The following is a 24,077-nucleotide window of genomic DNA, read 5'->3' on the forward strand; positions in this document are numbered from 1 at the left end:
TACCGATTATGCTATCTATCTTCCATTTCAGTTTATATAATCCAGTTTTGATGAAACGCTGGATAAAAGCTAGTTAATATTAGCCAGTTAATAATGGATTACGCATTATTATATTTGAAGCACCCTTTAGTAATTTGCAGGCTCGATCTATTTCATTATTAAAATTAATCGTTATCAAAATCCACGATTAGACTTCGGCTGTTAATTAATTAAATGTCGTCTCCGTCTAAATTACAATTAATTGCATAATTCAAAATTGCTGTAATGTAATCTTTAAAATATCGCGATTCTTTTTTCTTTTTTATTTTTTTAATTTTTAATCAAGCACACTCAGGGCACTGTCCTGATGACTTAATAAACACGAGTGCCGACACCGTGGCTCGCTTGAAAATTTGACGGAACAGCCACCTGTTCTTCTCGTGGCAAACAATCCCAACGTCGGCGAAAATTCTCCGCGGCGATCACAGCGCGGAGCACACCTATCTTTTAATTAAAACTTCAGAATAGCGACGGCTTTCGTGGCTCCTCCCTTGCACTTTCCAGCTCTTATCGCGGAGAGAGGGAAGCGAGAAAATTGAAATTTTAGGAGAGGGTATCGAAACGAAGTGCGAGTAAAGGAAATCGAACAATTATGACGACAACGAACGAAAGTAAAGGCAATCGTGAAAAAGATATTTAACTGCATTAACTATTTAGTAAAGAATAAAAATATCGTAATCGGCAAATTTAACCATTGTTAATAATTCCACTAAATTTAATAAGTAACCTACAATTAATTTCGTCGCCGAGCTCCATTAATAAAAGAAAAAAAATCATCAACGCTACGAAATATTTATCAAATATAAAAATTCAAATCTCCCCGGAACTCTCACACCCGGAGATCTGATTCGAGTTGATAGCGGCGCATTTTCTTCGCGTCTTAAGACGTTATGGGAGGCGAGAGACATCTCGCCACGTCGCAGACTCCTGCGAGAACGTCATTTGCATTCGCGGCTGAACGGATGACCCGCTTCCATGTCGTGAGAGAGCGCGTTTATCGATCAAGCTCTACTTCGCTCGTCAAGCTCTCGGCGCCGGGATTACGATGTAATCCAAGTCGAAGCGCGTAGATCGGAACCCCTCCCCCCCCTCGGCCCGGGCTGTTACCACCCGCGGACAGAAACTATGCGAATATATTGGGAACGGTACGAGTGGGAGAATAGGGAGACGGAGAGGGAGAAAGCGACGGCGGATATCCGAATCCGTGCTGACGGTAATCAACCCCTTAAACAAGGTTATTGAAGACTCGAGAGGCACCGTCGAGGTGAATTTGAGGCGACTCTAGGGCCACTAGAACCAGATAATGCACACGTACAGTAGCGGTCAGATTACGTGCTATACGGGGTCCTCGATACTAGAGTTCTACGTCTTTGCCAATATCGCGCTATTATTAAGCTACGTCGCCATAGGCGTCGCGTTCTGAGATAGTACTTTGTTCGAAAGGTCCGGCGTATTTCAATTTAATCCTTGAGAAACGTCTCCGCGAACCGGCGACCTTATTACGTAAAAAGACTAGCGAGAAAGGTGAGATACCGTTTTCAGAAACTGCTTCCTTGCTTTTTTCGATATTTTTTTCTCGATTTATTTATATTGAAGATTTAATCCTTGTCTGACTACGTTAGTGAATATGTTATAACACTTTTAAACTTCCGCGGTGAGAAAGAGTTTCTCCGTTATCTACATCGTTAAATTCGTAATAATCGTTAAAAAAATCTGTCGCATCGCGCGATTATTATTTTAAACGATATCGATCGATCGATGTATGTCTTTCGGTGGTAATTAATTTAATTTTTCGACGATTTGCCTGCTATGTTTGGATCTTAGTGAGGGACAAAGCGTGATTAATGCATTTTCGGCGCCAATGGTCAATCGTGACCGCTCTCGAAAGCAGTTCGACCGGAGATATCGAGCTGGCAGGTTGAAGGTAGATAGGATTGGCCGCGGTGGTTGCGGGCTGACGATCGAGGAAGTAGGGTCCACTTACCGATGACGAAGATGCCGATGAGCCGAACTATCCCGAACTCCATATTGTTGTAGTTGAGGAGAACGTTGGCTAGATGCGCTGCCAGAAGGGCGTAAACGCCCCCGCTCGCCCCGACGAGGTAGACGTCCGTGTCGAATACCGACGTGCCCAGTGAACCTGAAACCACAACAAATATAACTTTTTAATAGTTTCTTAATTACCGCTGCAATTCTTATCCCTCATTCTTCTTCTTCTTTTTTCCCCTTTTTTTTTTTTTTTTTTTTTTTTTTGGACCAACGACCTAAGCGTACTTTCCCATTTTTCTCTCAACAATAACAATAATTAATTATAAAATCTGACAGCCAGCACGTTGCTACATTAATTTAAAACATCGTTAAAATACTTCATTTTAAACAACCGAATATAAAAGTTCCGTGTCTGTAATTAGATTATTTTTCAATTATAGTTGAGTAAAGTATATTTTAATATTAAATTTGAAGAGCGGTGAAGTAATAAAAAAAATGCATTTTTACACATTATATTTTGCTATTATTCCACTTCTCTCAATTCATGAATATATGGAATTACGTAATCAACGAAATTTTTCGAGAGGAGAAAATCGAGTGGTTCTCATGAAACTGCGAATTTTTCCATCGAGTTTTGGTCATTGTCTGTCGAACTGCTCGTTCTAGAATAACCGCGAAGTGCAGAAAAAATTTTTTTTTTTTTTCGCTTTTGCCGCCCAGCGAATAAAATAAGAATAATATTCGTTCTCGACAACTCAAAAGTTCGCATGGCTCCGCGCTTCAGTTTAACGACGCCAAAAACTCTCTCTTTCTCTCCCTGCCCTCTTGTCCTTGCCCATCATTCTTCCTCCAGTTCGTTCGGAAACATCTGTTGCTCCACGTATAATGCGGAAAAAGCTCGTCAGAAAACGAGTAGTACGCGCCGTAGGAATTGGAATACGGGTGTACGAGAAGCTCATACAATTCAGTTTCCGCGTAACTTCTCTGTTTTTCATTTTTTAATATAATAATAAAAATTTCTTTTTTTTTCAACCGTAACTGTAAAATTTCGTAATATATTTTCAAGGGCCAAAAAACGTATATTAATAACGTTACAAAGGTAGAAACTCGAGTTAATTCCTACAGATCCCTATTCTCCTCTTTAATTAATATAATTTTCATATTCTCGCAAATATTTGCATCCATAGTGGACAAGCGCGTGTTGTTCCCGCAATACGCTCGCCATTTGGTCGATTCGCAACGTTGACAATACAAAGCGCTTCCGGGCGCTTATAATTAGCTCCGGTTATTAGAAACGGAATTAGGACCTGTCTCCAAGTACCTGTTGTAATTTGACAGACTGCCCATGGCGCACGGCTACGCTAGAGGATAGCCGACCAAGCTGCTGCAGTGCGCCCAAGATGCGCGATAACGAGATAATAGCCAATATAACGTCACAAATATGAGATTAATCTAATCGATACTTAGCGTACATTTCTCAACGTACAAATTGTAACTCCGTAAAAACATACGCCTTCGTCAATGCCTAAGATATTCGAATTATAAAAATCGTCGAGCAACGAAATTCGAGAGCCCGCGGCTCGCGAGTATCTAAAAAATATCTAAATATATCAAATAGCAATCCAATTATACGGGACAACAATGGAAGACAATTCGGCGCACGATAGTATCGCAATAACAGCGGCGCGTTCGACAAACTCTCTGCAATTCGCATGTACCGTACTCGCGTAACGTTGAAACGCCGTTCGTGGAACGGAGCGTGTAGCGCAGCGCGGAACAATTTCAACCCCGGGAGCAACGGTAATGTATCAGACACACGATCGCGCTAGTTAAACATTAATATCGCGTCGGGCAGGCGGATGGTACTTGGAGAATCGATGCGGCGCCCGCCTATATATCGTGGGAAATGAGCGAGGACATTAGTCGCTTCCTACGTGGAAATGGTAGCGACTGGGCCGGGTGCTGGTGATTCGGCGCGTCTGGAAGCGGCCGGGTACCACCTGACACCTGGGGAAACCTGCTGACCGCTCTCGCCCTACCGCGAACCTTAACCGCCCGGTCCACCTTTGATCCGTTCTAAATTACGAGTACCCCGCTCGAACGATACGTCGCATCCACTCTGACGAGGCTGCGCGCCCGATTTATTAAGGCCGTCGCTCCTAATCCGTCGCTTGTTGATTTACGAGATGCGAGGGATTGCTTCCCTTCTTCCCTTCCCGTATTCCCTTTTAAGCTATGGAGATTCTTTCCGCGTAAACCGCAGTGCATTCTTTTTCATTTAATAAAAGATGTCGATTAATCGATGGGTCTTGAATTTAAAAATAAAAAAAAAAAAATAAAAATACTTGTATAGAAATAAAAGATTCAATTATTTTTCAGAGAAATAAAAAAGAAGAAGAAGTAAGTAATATATTTATCAGAAGATAGACTGCGCTCTTTCCACGAATGTATTTTTAAGTTTCTTTTTAATTACGGATTCACGGATAACACCGTCGAAATACGCCGCGCGGCATTGTGTTAAACTTTGCGCGCGTGACAGCCTCGGTTTCTTGCGAAACCGACTATTCAATTGAATTCGTCGCTACGCACTGGTCATTAACACGCGACCTACATCGAGCCAGCAGCGGCGGCAAGCCTTCACGGAAGAGCCACGCGAAGCGCCCCTGTTTCGTAAACTACCTACACGGAGTTTCCGCAAAGCGCAAATCGCGTCTAAGCCGGTGTGCACCGGAGCGACGTGGAAATGCATTAAGGATGCAAACATCAATTCGTGCGAGTTCGCGAATGTTCCGAATTACCCGCAATGAATTATTAGCGTCCGCTTAATAAATGATCGAGTCGCATCCAATCGGAACAAGGGAGCAATTATTCGAGACGCGTGGAATTAGATGGTTCAGAATGTAATTACGATCGCGCACCGGCGAGTATCAATGTTAAACAATACCGCAAGAATTACAGCTGCGCCAATCGAGAATGTATAAATAATCAGCTCCGATAAAACTTAACGCGACGTAATGAAGAGACTCGATCGAAGACGCGATTGCAGATACATTAATGAAACGGCAGATCAATGTTTATTCTAACAGCCAACGATTATAAATCATACGTACAATTAATAATAATTACATTACGCCACGTGCATCGTCTACAAATATGATGTACCTAATATAATAATCTCGCGCAGCTGCAATAGCGGTAATGCGATAATAAAAGAGAGAATTTAGGGTCTCAACTGTCATCGCCAGTCTGTTTGTCGTCGTGCCATAGTTAATTGAAAGTTGAAGCACGCCGAGAGACCACTTTACCCCCGGTGCACGACGGAACCATGCTTCTCTGTTGTAGTAATTGACTCGAGTTAACGGATACTAGCTCAAGAGGCTGCTGATTCCCTTCATCCGCTCTCCTCGGTCCAACTTAGACGATGCTGCGAGTATTTACGGTTTACCGTCATTTACCTAACCGAGACTATAGGAAACGAACCATACCAAGTGAATAGCTTATTCGAGTAACTATGCCAGATTAACAGATCAATACTACGCTGATTGGCTCATTTTAACATTCATTCATCGTTAGCAAGAATTACGTTCTCTCGAGATAAAAATATTTATTTAGTATTATTTATTTGAAGTTTTTTTTATTTTTTATATATATATTTTTTTTATATATATTTTTTTTTCGTGGCTCTCTGCGTTAAATCTCATTACGCTTTTAATAAATTTCGTACTATTCTGAATTTGATTTTTATTTAAAACGCTTTTCCAGACCAATTTAACTTGTTATTTTATTTTATTTATAATTTCTATTTTTTGAACCAACATGGAACGCTGTATTAAAAATCGCGCAACTATTTTCGCGAATGTTACATGTTCCTGAAATAAACGGTATCGCTATGTTCGCGATTAAATTGGTCTTGTAATTGTAAAGAACGTTCGTGGAATTAATTACGTACTTTCAATCGCCAAGTTACTTGTGTAAAAAAAAAAGAAGAAGAAGCGAGTATGTAAAAGGATCAAACGAGGATTTTGTACGCTTTCTAGAAACTATATAAGAGCGTATGTACGCGTATATACCGCATGCAGATAAGAAGAGAAAGAGAGAGAGAGAAAAAAAGTAGAAGCAAGATAGCAAGGTGCGTCATGAAAATTAGCGACCTAGCGTGAGGACGTGCGCGATGACTAAAGGAAAGCGGAAAAAAGGGAGAGAAAAAAAAAAAAAAAAAAAGAAGGATCCGCGAAGCGTAATGGAGTCCTTGCGGACTTCTCGTGGGTTATGAAATTCATCCGAGCCTTCGTTAGTGCCTTCGGCTTTGCCTTAAGGAAGAAAGCATGAAAGGAAGAGAAGTGGGTCGACGCGGTCTGCCAACGCGATGCACCAAGCGCGAGTTAATGTCTTCGCGACCTACTCCTATGATTACAACGCGTTGCAGCTTTATCCGTGCCTCCATCGTTCCGTAACTCGCCGCAATCAGTTCGTCCGACAATGAATATCGCCGTGATCACGCTAAGGAATATTACTGTTGACACTCGCGTGTTCAAATAAAAAGAAATTTCACGTCGTTCCGGTTAAAAAGCCCCGCAAATCTCTTTTTCGGTTTCCGCGAAAGGTTTCTCAACGTCGCCGAGATTTAACTTCTTAATAACTTACTTTAAAAGTATAATAATTGGCTCGTTCATCGACCGTTCCGTAATTCCAAGCTGAGACTTGACGCGAGGCAAAATTGTACATATATCTTTCAGCGTACGGAATATCATCGATTAACGACTCGTTGACACCAATAACAGACTCTGTTGGAACCAAACGGCGCGACGTGCAACAGGTGCAGCGAAACCAGCACGGAGGCAGCGTCCGATAGCAAAAAAAAAAAAAAAAAAAAAAAAAAGACACGAAAAGTGTTGGAGATGCCAAGCGCTCGTATGATTCCTGTCGTTTTCCAATTCTAAGGAATTTTGCACACCTCCCTCCCAAAGAATATAATATATACGACAATAGATCTGATTGCTAAATGCGAAACGAGTCAAAAGACTTGTAACTTAAAAGACTTAATATCCCAGACATCTTTCTCTAAGAACATCTAGCTTTTTATTTCGTTCCCGTATAATAGACTTTCTTAATCCTTTTGTTAATTCCGCGTTAAAAGAAAAGTTGAAATTTTACGTTTTAACGTACATTCATGTTCAGTTGCCGGCATTAAAATCTTATACAACGTACAATAATACAGCAACATTGTAAAAAAAAAAGCATTAATCGACGACGTTGCGTTTTATTAACGTAATTTCTGCGCTCCGAGCGGGGAAACGGGGGGGAGGATCGCGAGAAACGCGGGTACCTCGACGCAAAATAAAATGCTTTCCACCGTATCGCGCGGGGTGGAGGAGAGGCAGGTGGGAAAATAGAGCGCACATTTTAGAATGCGTACGTGCCAGGCACGTCGATGCATTCGTAAAGAGCCCCTCTCTGGAGGCGAAAAACGGATGGGACGGCCGGAATGAAATGGCTGGAAAACAACGAGCGTCGGAGGTTTTCTTTCGCTGCTCGGCGAGAGAACCAGCTCGATACGATCTCACGGCGTTAAAAAATTAGTAGTTAACCACTTAAGCGAGACGCCGACGTGAGTCACGGATACGGGCGTGCACCTTGTACCGGCACATTTTTCCACGTTTCTTTCTTTCCTTTTTTTTTTTATTTTTCTTTTTTATATTTATTTTTTATTTTATATGAAAGCGCACTTGTTCCTAAACGTTTCGGAACGTTACGTTTCCTACAAGCGAATTCCCACGATTCTGCATGCAAATTATTAATCGTCGTCTAAATATTACTGAATTAGAAACTCCGTTATTTTCTCATTAGCATAGCGCCGGAGAAAATATTTTTGCCCGTTAGAAACGTTCTCTCCGCGAACAAAAGTAAAATAATATAGCGCATTACCTCCTATTAATTACACAAACCTTAGCATTATCCGCGGCGGAAAATTAAATTGTATTAAACGAGTCACATGTACAATCACTGTCCCTCACGCTTGTCAGATTCCCTGTTAAAGTCGTGCATTCGTTATTCGTATAAAAGCCTGCGCCGACAATCTATTTTGCAATCGTTGCCCCCGCTCGTCATTCGCGAGCGTAACAATAACGGATTCTCGCAATAAACCGCAATATAGAAACGGCGCCGGCAACATTAATCAGGCGCCAATTAGATATCCACCAATTTAATCCGCGATTGTTAACAAAGAAAGGACATTCGCGAGCAAGCCCCTTAGGAACAAAGGCGATTATCGTGCGAGAGGAACGCGGCGCGGATGTGCGGGAGGAGATGGAAAATCGAGCGTACACTGTTATACCTACGGGAGTGCGGGCGCGCCGTTGCATTCGTAAAGAGCTCTCGAGCGAGAAAAGCTACGGGAATGGAAAGCGACGGCGAGAGGACAGGGACAAAATGCGAGGCCTCCTCCCTTTTCCTATTCCCGTTACGCGCTCGCCGCCCGGTCCTGCCGTGCCACCGCGCGAAATTCTAAGCCACGTCGCTTTCGCGCAAACGAGGTACGACGGCCGTCCGAACAGCCGAACGGCTCCGGGGATCGATAGCTTCGAATCGATAAACGTTCGGGGTGAGTAATATCGAATGTAAAAGCTTACTCAAATTCGCGAATATCGTTCGTACTACAAAATACAAGAAGCGCAACGGAATGGCATACTGTTAGGTACGCGAACCGATCTCGTTGCAGCTTTATTTAAGTTCCTCATTAAAAATAAAATGAAAAAAAGAACCCTTTTAATTTGCATCGATCCCATCGCTATATCTTCGTCGATGCAGTTATGCCGGCTGTTTTTGCATCTAGCCTCCGCGAGTAATGCGCCATGAATATACTCACTTTTAAACAAGGTATACCGACCTGAGAGCATATGTACGACGCGCAACGTACGTACGAACGTCGCCGTTTTTACGTAACCCGATGCATAAAATATAATGTGTGAAGTACGTCCGGAGGTCGAGGAGAAAAAAAAAAAAAAAAAAAAAAGGACGAAAAGTCGTTGGAATTTTATGGTTACAGCGGCGATATTTATGATAGCGGGATTCTGACGTACATATGTAGCAACGGAATATGAGAGATATGAATCGACATTGACGCTCTTTTTCTCTTTTATAGCGATCCTGTTCGCGACGGCGAGACTTCTCACTCTTGAGTGATTATGGAACATTCAAATCGCATCATTTAATGGAAAAAAAAAAAAAAATTGTAATACTTATTAATTACGCGCCTGCGGCTATTAATATGTGCAATTGTATCGCAAGTATGTCACGAGAATAAACGTTTTTTTTTATAACGTAATTGCGGAAAAAAAAAAATATAATATGTATAACGCCCTTAACATTTATCATTTCGTTGAGTATTTTATTTATCGAACATATGTGTAAATTATTTGGTAATAGAATATCAGGAAGGTTCAATATTTATCGCAGAGACCGCGGAAAATATGTGTAACATAAATGTAATGACGTTTTAATATTAAACAAAAAAAAAATTTACTACGGTTATTATTACTTCATGGCGCTGTTGAATTTAATACATTTTCAACGACAAAATAAATTGGAAACGTGGCTTTTGTTAACGTTCACGCCGTGCCAAAGATCCTTCTGCCTTTCGCTATTCCCGTACTAGATCGTTCCCACGTAATTACAATACTCACATTAATATAGTGAGCGCAATGCTGCTCGAAAATTATTCGTTCAAACCTAACGCGGTTAACGTTCCTATGTAGTTATATCCACCGCACAACAGTCGGATTGGTTCTCAAAAATAAAAAATTCACGGCTGCGAGCATTCAATCTCGTGGAGAGCGGTGATTCAAAAATGCTGAAATTTTCAGCGCGCTCGTTATTTGCACCCAATTCTCTCTCTACCCTTTTTCTCTTTCGCGCACACGCATTTTTGCGAAACTTTCGGCATCCTGAGCGCGATCATCGACACGCAAAATTCCGGATCGAAAGCGAGGAGCTCGCCCCAGTATCAACATTTTGTACATCCCGCATTTCGTCCCGTTGTTTTAATATCCCTTTGACGCGATGGCGGCAAGCTAGGTCCGCCGGCGTTTTTGAGCTGAAAATATTAAAACGGATAGAGGGATAGAGAAAAGCGCGCAACACATAAGCGCGTACGCGCAATACGCGTGCGTACACACGTGCGGATATATTTGCATGGGCACACAAAAGTGGCGAGCAAGAAAAGCAAAATCATCAGCACATCGATACATAGAGTGCATTCGTATTTTTCGCGATTAAAATGTAGTGTAAACGCCTTTCACTATCGCTATCCCTTTGTGTTCTCCACTCTTTTTTTTTTTTTTTTTTTTTTAATTTCCGATGAAATTGGCTATTGCACTCTTCCGCGAGTTAGCGCGACACGATCAGACTTCGGAAAACCACGTATCGCGTCCTCGAAATGGAGTAAATTGCATTTCACCAATATCAGCAAGATTGGCTGTTAAAGTTATGTCCATTAAAAAAATAAAAAATATATTTTTTTTTCAAAAATGGAGAAAGAAACGATAAAAGTGTACACGTGTGATGCGTACTTAACAATGATACGAGAGGAAGTAAAAAATGCGCAGTGCAAGAGAAATGCAAATAAAATTGTTATCGATAACAACGACAACTCGACGAGATTTTTCCCGCAGACTTGACGTTCGTCGCCTAATTTAAAGTTTTTCTCGATCATCAAGCCCTCGCTGTCGCCGTACCGGGATGATCGAAAGAAATAAGTGGCTGGAGAGTCTCTAACGAGCCGGGACAACGCGATCTCGTGCTGAAAGAAAAGTTACAAGCGCGCAAAAAGAAAAAGAGGAAAAAAAAAAAAAAGAACTTAAAATATCGACTGGGTGCGCTATTGTAGTTGTCGTAGGCTATCTTCGAGTCGAGTTAATGCACCGGGGACTGGCCACACGCAGTCGTGAATACGAACAACGAGGCGCGTCGTACGACATGCAAATACCGTCGTATAATTGCTAGTGTCACGCAAACGACTCCGCAGCGTCGCGACGACGGGAACGGCGACGATGACGAGAACAACGACGATGACGATAATGACGGCGCTTCGACACGAAGCCGTTATCAATTCCATGCGAGCACGTCGCAGAAAAATTCAACGAGACAAAATTAATTTCAGAATAAACGAACCGATAGTTTGATAATATTTGACAAGTTCGACGATTAAATATAATTTAAAAAAAAAAAAAAAAGAACATTTAATTTTACACTTAATAATTTCGAGATACGTTATCAACGTTCAGCTTTAATAATCAGATCATCTACTCTTATTCTCAGCAACAGAAAATGTTTTATAAAACAAACGTATATGTTTATAACATACAATTTATTTATGCGCGTGTTAGCGCGAAATGGTTTATTTTGCGAATTTTATACGATGATAAATTTCTATCTCCTAGTGCACTTCGTTTCAACGTTCCAAATTTCCAAGTGAAAACGGTCGAGCAATAGAGAGGACAGGGAGCGCAGCTAGCAATAAGCGCGACGATGTCATAAACGACATTAATCCGCGCCACCTCGGAGAAGTGCATTTATAAGCTACTCCTGTTTCACGCCGCACTGAGAATAATTTACTCTCATGTGGCGCACCAACCATATAATTTAAAACGTTGATTTTACATGCTTTATTAGTTCGATGATTATGTTTCCGCACGTTTTTTTTCCTTCCCTCCCGTCCTTTTTATTCAATATTGCAATGTATTAATTAATGCACGCAATATAACCAGCGTATTTTTGCTATTTTATAACAATAAAATGTATTTAAAACGTACACGCATGATTGAAACAGTACATGACGAATATGATCGACTATATTAACTCTTGAATAAAAAAAAAAAAAAAAGAAAAATAATAAAAATATTTCCAATCCCAGTAATATGTACGAATATTATTTTTCATTTAAAAGTGTGCGACAATAATACATGTTACATCATTTTAATAAGACGTAATAAACATTGTCGAATTAATTAATATATTATTGGCATTTCAGTAATTAATTTGAACAAGTGACGACATGTAAAATTGTTGACGACATCGCGTATTATTATTAATTAATTTTTTTTTTTAAACATTTACGGAAAAAAACTTAATGTTTCCCGTTCGAGATTGATCGAATTTGTCGTCACAATTCGATTCCTACTAAAAGAATCGGCCGGTCAGAAGAAGAACGAGGGAGCGCGAGGTGCGCGAAGGCGCTGGCTCGATAAAAGGGAGAAGGGACCAAGAATGTTGATGCCATTGCACTTGCGTCGTTGCAATCGCATTACATCGTCCCGACCGCGATGCATACAAAGTAATCTCGTCGCGGTGGGCCCAGACAAGCTGTCGCCGCGACGCATTCTTGCGGGTGATTTTAGGGGAACGGAGACGGAGATGCACCGTCGATTCGTTCGCGAGTGCACGGTTAGACAAAGACAATCGGAAATGTGCAATCGGGAAATTTCACGAGATATGAAAACGACGAAGAAACAGAGATGGCAGTCGACGGGATTCAGACGAGCTCGGACGGCCCTTTCGTTCGTGAATCGCAGCAGCGTGAAAAGCGCGAGGAAATACCCTCTTCTACTTTCGCAGCTTCCGTACTTCCTTTTTTTTTTTGTAGTACATAAACGATTTATCACATCTACCCTTAGCGTATCGTTTAACTTTTTTTTTCTTTACTCTTATATTTACGATTGCAATATATATGCTTTTTACTACGCGATATTTTTCCCGAGTTTCATTTTCGAGACAATCTTTATAGCGTTTACATTGCTTTGCACTCGCAACGTATACATATATTTTTGGACTTTTTCTACTGCATTATAATAACGTGAATGTATTAAAAAAAAAATAAAAAAGAAGAGAATATTCAACTAGTAGTAACATCGTCGCGCTACTTTGAAATTCCTATATCTTGGTTCTTCTATCTAATTCCTGAATCCTCTTTGTCCCCCGTCCGGCTAAAGTTAATTATTCATGCGGTCCATTTTGCCACGTTTTACTTTCATGACCGCTAATAACTCGGGATCTGCGTCTAATCGAATTTATGCAAATGACGATCAGATGTATACAAATACCTTTGCCCGCACACGTATCCCAGTGTACACGTTTTCGTATACACATGCACGTACACACGAGATAGAACAATTTACCGGAATTATTCGGTTGCCTTTGTTGTCTCGACAAATATGCAAAAATGTTTTGCACAGAAATTGGTTAGAAAAGGAACAAACGCTATAATGTGAAAGTAGCAGTATTGCAGCTTAAAATTCTTAAATGATATAACAATGTAACAAAGGCAATGTACGAAGATAGAGATTAATATTTTTATTCAGCACGATAAATTATTAAAAACGAAAAAAAAAAGAAAAAAGAAAAAAAAAACGGTTCGCAGACAGAAACATTGGCAATATCGGGTTATTATAATTATTTGGAAAATGCACAAAATTACAAACTGAAAGCGTCCTGTTTCATTATTTAGCTGTCAGCGTACTTATATTAACATTAACGAATTTTAATTAAAACGGCTCGTTATAGCGGGCAGCATATGTTCAGATAATTAGCACCCTGTATATCTTGAACGTTTTGGACCTCAGTTATGGTATTCGCGTTTCGTGATATATCCGGCGTGCATATAGTATATGTGTACCGGATTTACAATCCCGGTGTTTCTCGAATTGTGCAAGAACACACATTCGGTAGAAGAAAATTTAGTACTGCGCGAGGAAAATAGAAAAAAAAAAAAGAGAACAGATAACTGCGTTATCAACTTAACTTGCTGTAGTGCATAAAATGGTATTTACTACATGATAAGAAATTAAATAATTACGAAATAACGAGCGTAAAGAAATATTTTAAGTTTTCTTTATCGTAAAAGAATAAAGCGTTATTATAGAAAATTTATGCAACTTACTCGAAGTAGATTGCTCTCGCAAATAGATAATTATTTTAAGTCAAAATTCGACCTGATCCGACGCGTAGCGAAACGCAATGGTTAAACGAACATTAAGGTAGATGCATAAATCGTAGATGCACCATAACATAATTCACATTGCAGACGACATTACTCACCGGCAAGAACCCCAGCCATGTAAACCGCGGCGATCCTCAGGCTTCCGTGAACCATTTCCAAGGGAAGTCCCACGACCACCTGTACCCCCAGGTTAAACAGCAGGTGAAGCCACCTGAAAAAAACAAAAAATACAAAATAAAATAAAATAAAAATATGTGATTGCGTGGTAAATTACCAAGGCACGTCAATTGTTCCGCCGGAGCAAGAGGTGCGCCAGAAATTTAATTTAATTACAGCGTAAATCTTCACGCAAGGGTCTAAAGAATTGGCACACGCTTATGACGTAATAATTATCATAGAGCCCTTAACAATGAAAGCTACGCATTACGTAATAATTGTCGTAAAATAGCTCAAGAGAGAAATTATATGAGCGCGAGACATGCCGCGGTCGGTCGACGGCACGATATTCTGTATTATAAAATAATTAGGTGCAGGAAACTGATCTCTCCTTTCGTTGTCGCGAAGTTTAACCGCGAAAGCCGGAGTTAACACGTCGGGTACAACTCGAAGCTGCCAAAGACCTCAGAAGTTTGCAATGTAGATCTGGTATAAACGAAGAGAGGGAGGGAGTTGTCGTTAATCGCGAATTATAACGCCGTCGGACAGTCGGCTGTAGTTTTAATTAGGAACATCTCGTTAGCGATATTTCCTTTGCCTTTGGCAGATAAGACTCGACGTCGGGAGCGGCCGCGAACGCCGGAGGCGAGGAAAAGTCGAAAATGCAATGAGTGTGAATTCCGCGTAGACAGACGATCCTCGGTTATCGGCACGGCCGAGGGAATTACGGTAATTATATCTCACTCCACCTCGAACGAAAATAGGAGCGGATCGCGGGCCAAACAATATTCTTATTCGCTCGCGGCGTCGTTTCGACAAGAGTGCCGCCGAGAAGGTTACGGAAAGCGGAGTGAAATAATTGCGAGATACCAGCCGCGGTCGGAGGAAAGTTTTATCAGCGACTTCTGGGCCGCAGAAGCACGAAAATCCGATACCCGGCCTCTCTCTCCCCCACCCCCTCGCCGTTATCGCGAAACTTTGGCCGACTAATTATTACATCTCGCGAGCGCGAGCGCGGACGCGACGTCAGTAGGAGGCAACAATAAATCTCGCAAGAAACGGCGGTAGTTTCGCAGTTTCATAAAATACCGTGTAACGCGAATAAAACGAAGGGAAAATAAACGTTTACGTTCGCGAGGTGTTCTCGTCGCCATTGGGTCGGAATTCGAGCCGCAAGCCGGAGGGAAAATTTGGCAGCAAAAACCGCCGGAAATTCGAAGTAACGCCGGCGATAAGAAGAGGGATACGATCGGGACGCGTTGATCTTCGGATAATTCGGCCGACCAGCCGTGACTATCGGCGCGAAAGAAAGTCCCGGGAGGAAAGAAACTGTAGAGCAATTATGAATATTATCTCGTAGCGAGAGAGGCGAAAACTTTCTAAGCTCGGAGAATGATCGTTCTCCTTATCTATCGCGTCGCACGCTCGAGAGCGTGGAAAATCTCGGAGAGACGATTTCAGTTGACACGGTAGCGAGATCTGGGTTGTCGTGAGAGCGCGCGACAAATGCTGCGCTATTATCTTTTATTATAGTACAAATAATTCTACTGTAATACAGCAAAACTTGATTACATCATAATGAAAGACTCGATTCCAGTTCTAAGGTACAGCACGTGACTTTTTCTCAAGAAACATTTCAGTCTTTCGCAATCCTAAATAAAGAGAATAAATTAATTTCTTAGAAAATTACGTTATAAAATACCGTCAAGAGCTACTTTAGCCTTTTAAATTTTTAACTCACAAAAGATTTTCGTTCCATCGTTCCTCGTTACGTTACGATTTAATTTATCAGTACAACGCGGTATAAAAAAAAATAAAATAAAATGAGAAAAAGACAGTTAATGAAAAAATTGAACACCGATAAAAGCTGCGACGGATCCCGATATATACTTTCTTAATTTAAGCTATCCATTAAATCGGTGACGTGAGTCTCCTGCGCTCGTCGGATTTTTCCTCGTGAAACGAGACTCGATTTAAAAAGAGAGAAGCGGACAGATTCCGTGGAAATCTCTTTGCACCAGGACACTGTCGGCCGCAATTAGCCTGCGTATCCCGTAGTCGTGTAACCGCGACGTGCGCCTAGGAAGCGACCAATTTGCATCGAGTACGGGGTCTAATAGTCGTCGTGCGCTCTGTCGCAATGCGGTCAAACGGGAAAGAATGCGATCGTTGAAACGCTCGAACGTCGTTCGCCGGTCACCATCGGACCTCATCGACAGAAATGGACGCCACGATCTTGGAGGCGCTCGCTATTACCGAGAGAACGAAGTCGTTCCAGGGAAAGAGTAAAGGGGGAGAGGCCAGGGGAGGCAAGAGAGGGGACAAGCGAGGCAATCGTGATTAGGTCAGAATTAAATCGATGCTCGGAATTCCAACGGGTTTCTTGCCGCCTCGTTGCCGCGCGAATGCAAATTGCGCGACGCCCCGCGACCGCGGGGGCGGAAAGCCGGAGGTCGTCGCCGCGGCGGGACGAACGTGATATATAGGCCGGCGATACGTTTTCAGAATGTAATCATCGGTAATGGAATGCGCGTAAGGAGGCGTCCCGCGCGTCCGAATCGTCGAAGGGGACGCTTCATAAATTTTCGGCTTTGCCCATCGACGCGATCCGCCGATAAAACTTCCAATCGGATATTTGGGCGACGGTCTTACTTTATCAATTTTTTTTTTGAAGTCTCGGGAGTCTCTTATAATTATTTGGTTACGTGAAACGCTCGACGTTGTATGCGTATACCTTTACGTTATTCTCTTTATTTTAATGAAGCGCATTGTCGAGTTTTTCATCATTACATATGAATAATCAGACGGGTACGTGCCGCATAAATTAATCTTCAACGAAATCAATATGCATAGCGATGTGTTCGATAAATATAACGACGTCTATCGTTGAACAATGCCCTGCGCCTCTCGCAATTAGCAAAATCTCCTCTCAAGACATTCGAGTCACGATAAGGTTCTCAGATCGACCGCGCCAATTTCGGTTAATTGGATACCAATTAGATGAATCTCTCGCATTGCGACAGCGGACGAATTACGGTGGATTTCACGATTTTCGCGCGCGTATGATTTCCCTATTCGCACAGCTTTTTCCTCGGCCATCTGTTTTGGTCCGCGACAGGCGGAGGCAGTGTCGTTCAAGGACCGAATTTCCATCCGACGAATACGAATGACGGTAACCGGCCTCCTGCGACGGGTATCTATTCGTTTTATCGTTTTCGCCGTGTCGTCCGGGTAAGGAGAAGGACCAAGGGGTTTCCAATTTCGACGATTGCGTACTTACGATGAATCACAATGTGATCGATATTTAGATTGCCTTCAGAACTAGTGAACAGTATTCTCAACGGAATAAACTGTAATAAGTTTAGATATGTAAAGCTCTTTTCGCTAGTTATTTAATTTCAAATGTACTTTCCTTGAATTATAAAAACTTGCAGCAAAATACATTTCAAACCGAGAAAAAAAAAAGAAAAAAAAAAAATGCTTATAGGATTTAAATGTTAAAAATTTTATAATTCTTTGAAACTTTTATTAGAGGAAGAATAGACTTCATGTTTGTAGAAAGAAAGAATTCGGTCGTTAAAAAATAATAATAAATAAAAAAAAAAAGAAAAGAATAAATTAACGGAGCGTTTTAATTTTCTTTTAAAAAGTGACAAGGTTAATAGGATCTCGGCATATCTAGCAGACTGCGTTTAATTCGACAATTCGCGATAATTTGCGGGGAGCCGGAGTCATGTAAGCGGATCAAAAGTATTATCGAACACAGTCGGTGCCGGTAACTTCGTATGAAGCGAGAACGAGGGGATAAAGTTCCCGAGCAAGTTGACTCTAATGTTCCATGGGCGCAAGTGGTTTCGTCAGCGCCTCTAACTACTTGCTAGTAGTTAATTACGCGCCGAAAACTTCTTACTTACGAAAGACGAAGGCGTGGACGAGCCCGTCGACAGTGATGCCTCAGCAGCCGGCGGAGTTTGTCTCGGGGAAATCTCCACCTTAATTCTATCGACAGATTCTTTGACTAATTCAGCGTCAATCTCTCTTCAGTTTGTGGCGCTGACAGTTTCTCGAGTTATAAGCGATCGAACATAAAGGAAATTCAGCGCGATTCAATCGTCAACGTTTAATCAAATATCACCGCGAGTCTTCCAAACTCATAAACCTTACTTTATTCCGAGTACTAAAATATCCTCGTCAAGGTATTTTCGCTCTGCGTATACGCGTGGATATATCGTCGATTGATTTTCGTAATATTTGACACGCGACTAATTGCAATCCCGTAATAATCGCTTTCGAAATGGAGACGGAATGCGATCGCGTGGGGACGCGTAATTTGTTTGGCAGCCTGCCACGAAAATTTTCATTCTCACGGAAGGACGGGGCTGGCGAAAGTTTCGGTCCACGTGGCGCGCGTGCACGAGGAGCGAGGGATATCGCTTCCCGGCGATATTAAGGAGGAGCTACAGCCTCCCGGCGCATTTATGCGACATTAAAAGGACTCGCGGTATAATGGTGTGTCGCCGTGCTCGTCGCGCATGCATAATGCCGCATCGGCAGCGCGCTAGTGACGAAGGCTTATAAAAGCGATGGGATGGTGGACATCGTTATTTAAATTGAGTTACGAGTCGAGAGAGATTCGGGCGTATTCCTTTTTTTTTTTCTTTTTTTTTTCCTCCTTCTTCAGTAAGGAACTTCGGCATGATTTACGAAGCTCGAAGAATGCCACGTTCGCGAGCGTTCTCTCGAAGACACGGTGCATTACCTTACGTCTGCGTGTTGCGTCGCTAGTATGTAAATTTTATTGTAAAGAATCGAGCACGCTTGTAATAAAATACATAATACAAAATGCTTAATGAAAATCCTAGTCGACTTTTTCTTTGTAGATGCCAAGAAAATAATTAAAAAAAAAACGCGAAAGAAAAATTTTATAAAAAATATGTACAATATAATATAACAAAATTAGTTGCAATTTTTTCCTTTAAGACGATGATTTTTTTTTTTATAGTACAGTTGTTTGAATTTTCGACGCCGGCCAGAGAGAAAATCACTGTCTAGCGCGGGGCCATGTGGTAAGACAATTATTCCTGGCTAATAACGAGCTAAAACAGCTAGATATCTAAACGTTTTCCGTCGCGTACTAGCCTATTGCGCGTCCTGACCTATGTAACGCGCGCTCGATTGCCGAGTCCGCCGGGCCAGCTGTCCACCGCGGAAGTATGAGCACGTGCGTGTGTTTACATCGGCCGGCAGCCGCCACGCTGCAAGTCCACGTGGCGGGCCCGGAGGTCAGCGACCGCGGCAATTTAGCGCAAGTTAGATTAAGTTAAAAATTAATCATCGAACAACGGTTAGAAGACTTAATTTCCACTCGAAATATACATATATTATCACGATTATAATATTAATATGTCACATATTTATATCCATTCGTTAAAAATTTAACGGCAATTAATTAAAAAATAAAATAAAAAATCAAGAGCGACCCCGCGTGTCTTGGACATGGATGTGTGCATGCCCGACGGCAATTCGGACGCAACAAAAGATCCCCGTGAATTCAAGCCTGATTCTCGCGAATCGATGTATCGCGAGCGACGAAATACGGAAGCGTGTTCCGTCTCGAGCGATGCCAATCCTTTCGGCGTGGCTCGCATTTTGCGGAGCTCGGCGATACCATTGTGCCCGCGGCAGCTCCAGCGGCAATTCTACCACGCGCGTTGACTTCCCGCAATTACGGCGATTGTCTCGATTTTTCCGCGTTTCCGGCTTTCTCACGGGCACCGCGCGCGAACGCAGAGGAAGCGGGGAAGAAGGAGACGGAGAAATAGAACGGAGACGCTACTTGGAGGCACGGCGGCAAAGACAGTTTTCACATTAATAACGGGGGGAGAAGCTCGATAACGTCTGGCGGAGGTAACGGGCGTTACGCGGAGACGGAAAAAGGCGCTCGATAGCGCCGGGCCATCTTGTTTTTATAATTAATCGCCTGTCGCTTGGCTGAAACGTCAGGCTTTTTACCCGTCGATTATGGATCGCGCTTTTGGTCTCTTCTGGCAGCTCGTGTGTCACCGCTGATGCATTATATCGCCTTATCATAACCCCGATTTATACCAATTAGCGTGAACAGGCACGCGAGGCCCGCGCGTACGTGGCAAGCCTAAACCGACGCGATAGCACAAGCGCGAGTTAAAGTAAAAATAAAATAAATAAAATAAAATAAAAAAATAAAATAAAAATTAAAAAAAAAAACTGCGATTGCTCTGCCGTCATTATTTTTCGCTGTATTATACAATTTGCCTGAAACGCAATTTTAAAACTTATTGTCTACTCGCACGCCTGTAAAGTATATTCCCCGCGGATCCGTTTCCCGAATGAATTCATCAGCTTTTACGAAATTTATCTTGAACTTACCGCGCGCGTTACCACGTATCTCACCGTTCTCGAGCTTTTTCGAGATCACGTAATGCTCGGAGAAATGACTTTTGATGGACGCACGCGGGGCGTTGCTCGCATTAATAATCCAGCCGCGAGTGGCGCGAATCGACGAAGGAACTTAACCCGGCAGAAAGAAAGACGGAGATCGAGAAATCGCGGAAAGAAGTTTTAAAAGGAAGAGAGTGGAAACACGAAGGATATTACATAGCGAGTCCCGTTTGAACAATACCGTAACGGTAAAAATGACGTAACGGTGCACTAAGCAAGTATTAAGTGGCAGCAGCATCAAAGGACTGCGAACGCGAACAAATTACACGCGAGTAACGAAAGGATGCATGTAATATTATAAGTAGCGAGGTTAATATCGCGAAATGAGAGAGGAGGAAAAAAAAAAGAAAGGAAGGTTAATAAAAGAAATGTTAATGATACGTGTTCACGAATGTAAGCTGTAACGGTAGCGCGAGGGAAGCTGAAACGGAGACAGCTCTAACTGCGACGTGTAAAGAGAAATAAAAAAAAAATCAAAGGAACGACGGAAATAAAGAGTGCCTAATATCAGAAATAGAATGAGGAAGAGCAAAGGGAATAATAGAGAAGGAGGTAGCGAGTGAGAAAGAAAGTGGACGGGGGTGTAGATTGGACGAATGCACGCTTTCTATAGAAAAGAAAACAGCGCGGTGAGGTCACTCTTATCGCCGTTTCCATACGCACGTACGGAAAACGGTCGTCTTATCTGGCGTTTCCATGAATAATTTAGAGAGCTTCGCGCGCTGAAAAGTTCCACCCCCGTCGGCGATAGGAGAGAGACGAAGCGACGAACCCGCCGTACGATCTCATCTCTCGATCTCTTTTCTTTTTATGGTAGGGAGGAGTGCGGGTACGGAAATGTTGATGCGTCCAAGAGAATGTCAGCCAAGAGAAAAGGAGCCGAGAGAAAAGCGAAAGATAGGGGAAAAAAAAAAAAAAAAAAGAAAAGAAAAGAAAAAAATAATAATAATTCGAGAGAGAAAAAGAGAGAGAGAAGGCAAAGACCACTGGAAAGATAAAGCAAGAGACAAGGAAATGAGACCAAAAGGCAATGCGGAAAAATAGCTGTGAGCGAAGAAAGCCGTCACCTTCTCACCGATCTCCATTTATTCGCGGCGCGGGAGAGTAACGCGTGCCGGAAAAGCTTACACCAATTTTGCGCCCTTACGCGATACGCGAATCGAATCGATATCGAACAATGCGGCGCGACGTGACGCGTGGTCACGAGGAACAAAATTGACTACGTTTATTAATGATGCATCGAGTAGTTTAATATTTAATGCCCGCGATGGACACAGGTGGTTGATCGCAGGTGCTCGGAGTAGCATCTGTTTAGTTCCAACAAGTCTTTACGCGTGAGCGTCTTCCACAATATACCTACTACCCCCCCGCAATTAAGAAAAAATTTTCTGCGAAGGAAAAAGGGATTTAAGTAACGCGGGCTAGATCCATTAATTAAACTTGCGTACTAAATTTCCTTCTCCCCATATTTACGTCAAAAGGCTTTATCGTGTCTCCAGCGAGCACGATAACAAATCAATATCTTAAATATAAAGGAAAAATCTCTCGCCCGTAGCAAAATACGCTGCAAGCTTTCTCTCGAATCCCTCTGATAATGCATATTTGATTTCCTTCATCTGTATTATTTTACTACATGTTTATAATATTTTCTTCCTTTTGCTTCTTTTCCTTTATATTATTCTTACATTCTTTTCTCTCCGGATATATCCCGGTAAGCTCGATATGATCGCAAGCCTGCAGACTGTATTGTTGACAAAAACGTAAAAAGCGTATTGCATATCGTTTCGAGCAGTAAAATTGTGTCGAGCTAAATTCGCAGCGCACGCACGAAACATGTACGGTAGGTTGATTTTGCAAGTCCGGCGAAAGAGGAGGTGAAAAAAGAAGCGAAAAAAAAGGGGGAAAAAAAAGAAGAAAAAAAAACACGGCAGGAACGTGGTTTATCTCGATCCTTTTTCGAGCTGCTGTATTTGTAATAATTCACATCGCGTTGCAGCACTAACGTCGACTCTGGAGTTTCCCATCCTCTTTCTTTCTCTTCAATATTATCGCGTTACAAATCGGATATCGTAATATCGCGGGGCAATCACAAAAAAACAAATAACGATTAAATGATAATTCGCTACGTTATTTAATGCCGATGTATCAGCAGTAAAGCGCTAAAAAAAAAAAATAATGGAGCTTACACTTGCTGATTTGTTAATCGAGACAATCGTGAGCCGAGGGTTGACCGTTCGACGAGTGCAATTTTCGGGGTGATACGCGGTGGGTCGCTTCAAAGTTTCACGAAGGTTTTTTCGCGCTTTCGCTCGTATTTTTCTAGCAGCGGATTCGCCCGCGACGTCCTCGATAACTTGAAAATGCGCGCTGGTGCGGATTTGCTTTTGTATCCATTAGCGCGAAAAACGCTGGTTCGGAATGTTACATGAAGTCGCCATGTATATGTACATATATATGTATATAAATATACATATATATATTCATATAATATATATACATATAAAAGCAACCGTGTGCTCGAATTACATATCTCTCTGTGATGGCAGAGAAAATTAACGATGCACTTGCATATCACGAAGCAAAGAGAGAATCGAATTGCCGGCGCGTTCTGTCGGACAGCGGGGGCACAAGGATAACGCGGCACTGAGCGATCCGATGGAGAGATTCGATATTATACCAGAACTGAAGCCACAAATATCCGCTAAATACGTATCGCATATTCGGGAGAGATGCGCAATTACGGAAGCGAATAAATCGCAAGAGATAGAAAAAAAAAAGAAGAAGGAAAAACGGAAACTTACACGCGAAACGTGTTTACGCCGGAAATATTGACCGGATGTTATATTGATAAAGAAAGTTGACGAGACTTACCCAGCGTGCAAGAACATGTAGAAAGCGAACCTCCAGAGCTCGAGCCGCTTGTCCGGTCTGTAAATGAAGACACTGTCGATCGGCACCGGTCCGGAGGGATTCACTCCACCCATCGCCGCTGTGTAATATGCGAAGAAACCAAGCTGTAACAAAAAAAAAAAATAAATAGTTAGCGAGATATTAATAATAAAAATTAAAACATGCGATAAATGAAATATCTTTGTAGTAAATTAAATAAAGAAATTATTACTAAAAACAGCAACGTATATTTATATTTTACTATTATACTTTTATTATAAATAATTATTAAAAATTAAATCCTTATAACATTTTTTTTTTCAAGCGCACAATTAGCTGCGATTTATTTCTTATTTATACTGGCTGATAATTTATTTGATATTTTTTTAAATAACACTCCGCTAACAAATTATTCCGCTGTTGATTTGACGTCGTGAAATATTTTCTCGCGCAGTTCCTTCCAGTGGCCTTTTCTTTTTTTTTTTTTTTTCTCCACGCACAAAAGAATCGTAAATGAGCGGCCAGCGAAAATACG

At 41.8% G+C, this 24,077-nt stretch overlaps 1 protein-coding gene across 3 annotated transcripts in view; it reads right to left on the reverse strand.

Moving 5' to 3' along the window:
* Positions 1 to 24,077, reverse strand: part of Stet (stem cell tumor) — a 330,475-nt gene that overhangs the window by 10,374 nt on the left and 296,024 nt on the right. For all 3 annotated transcript variants that reach the window (XM_070670576.1, XM_070670575.1, XM_070670577.1), the window contains 3 exons: positions 23,525 to 23,667; positions 14,119 to 14,231; positions 2,024 to 2,179 (listed from right to left, as the gene is read on the reverse strand). In XM_070670576.1, the coding sequence (XP_070526677.1) occupies positions 2,024 to 2,179; positions 14,119 to 14,231; positions 23,525 to 23,667 (412 nt within the window). The remainder of the gene's footprint in view (positions 1 to 2,023; positions 2,180 to 14,118; positions 14,232 to 23,524; positions 23,668 to 24,077) is intronic.

This window comes from Cardiocondyla obscurior, linkage group LG21, assembly GCF_019399895.1.
Source record: "Cardiocondyla obscurior isolate alpha-2009 linkage group LG21, Cobs3.1, whole genome shotgun sequence".
Lineage (NCBI taxonomy): Eukaryota > Metazoa > Arthropoda > Insecta > Hymenoptera > Formicidae > Cardiocondyla > Cardiocondyla obscurior.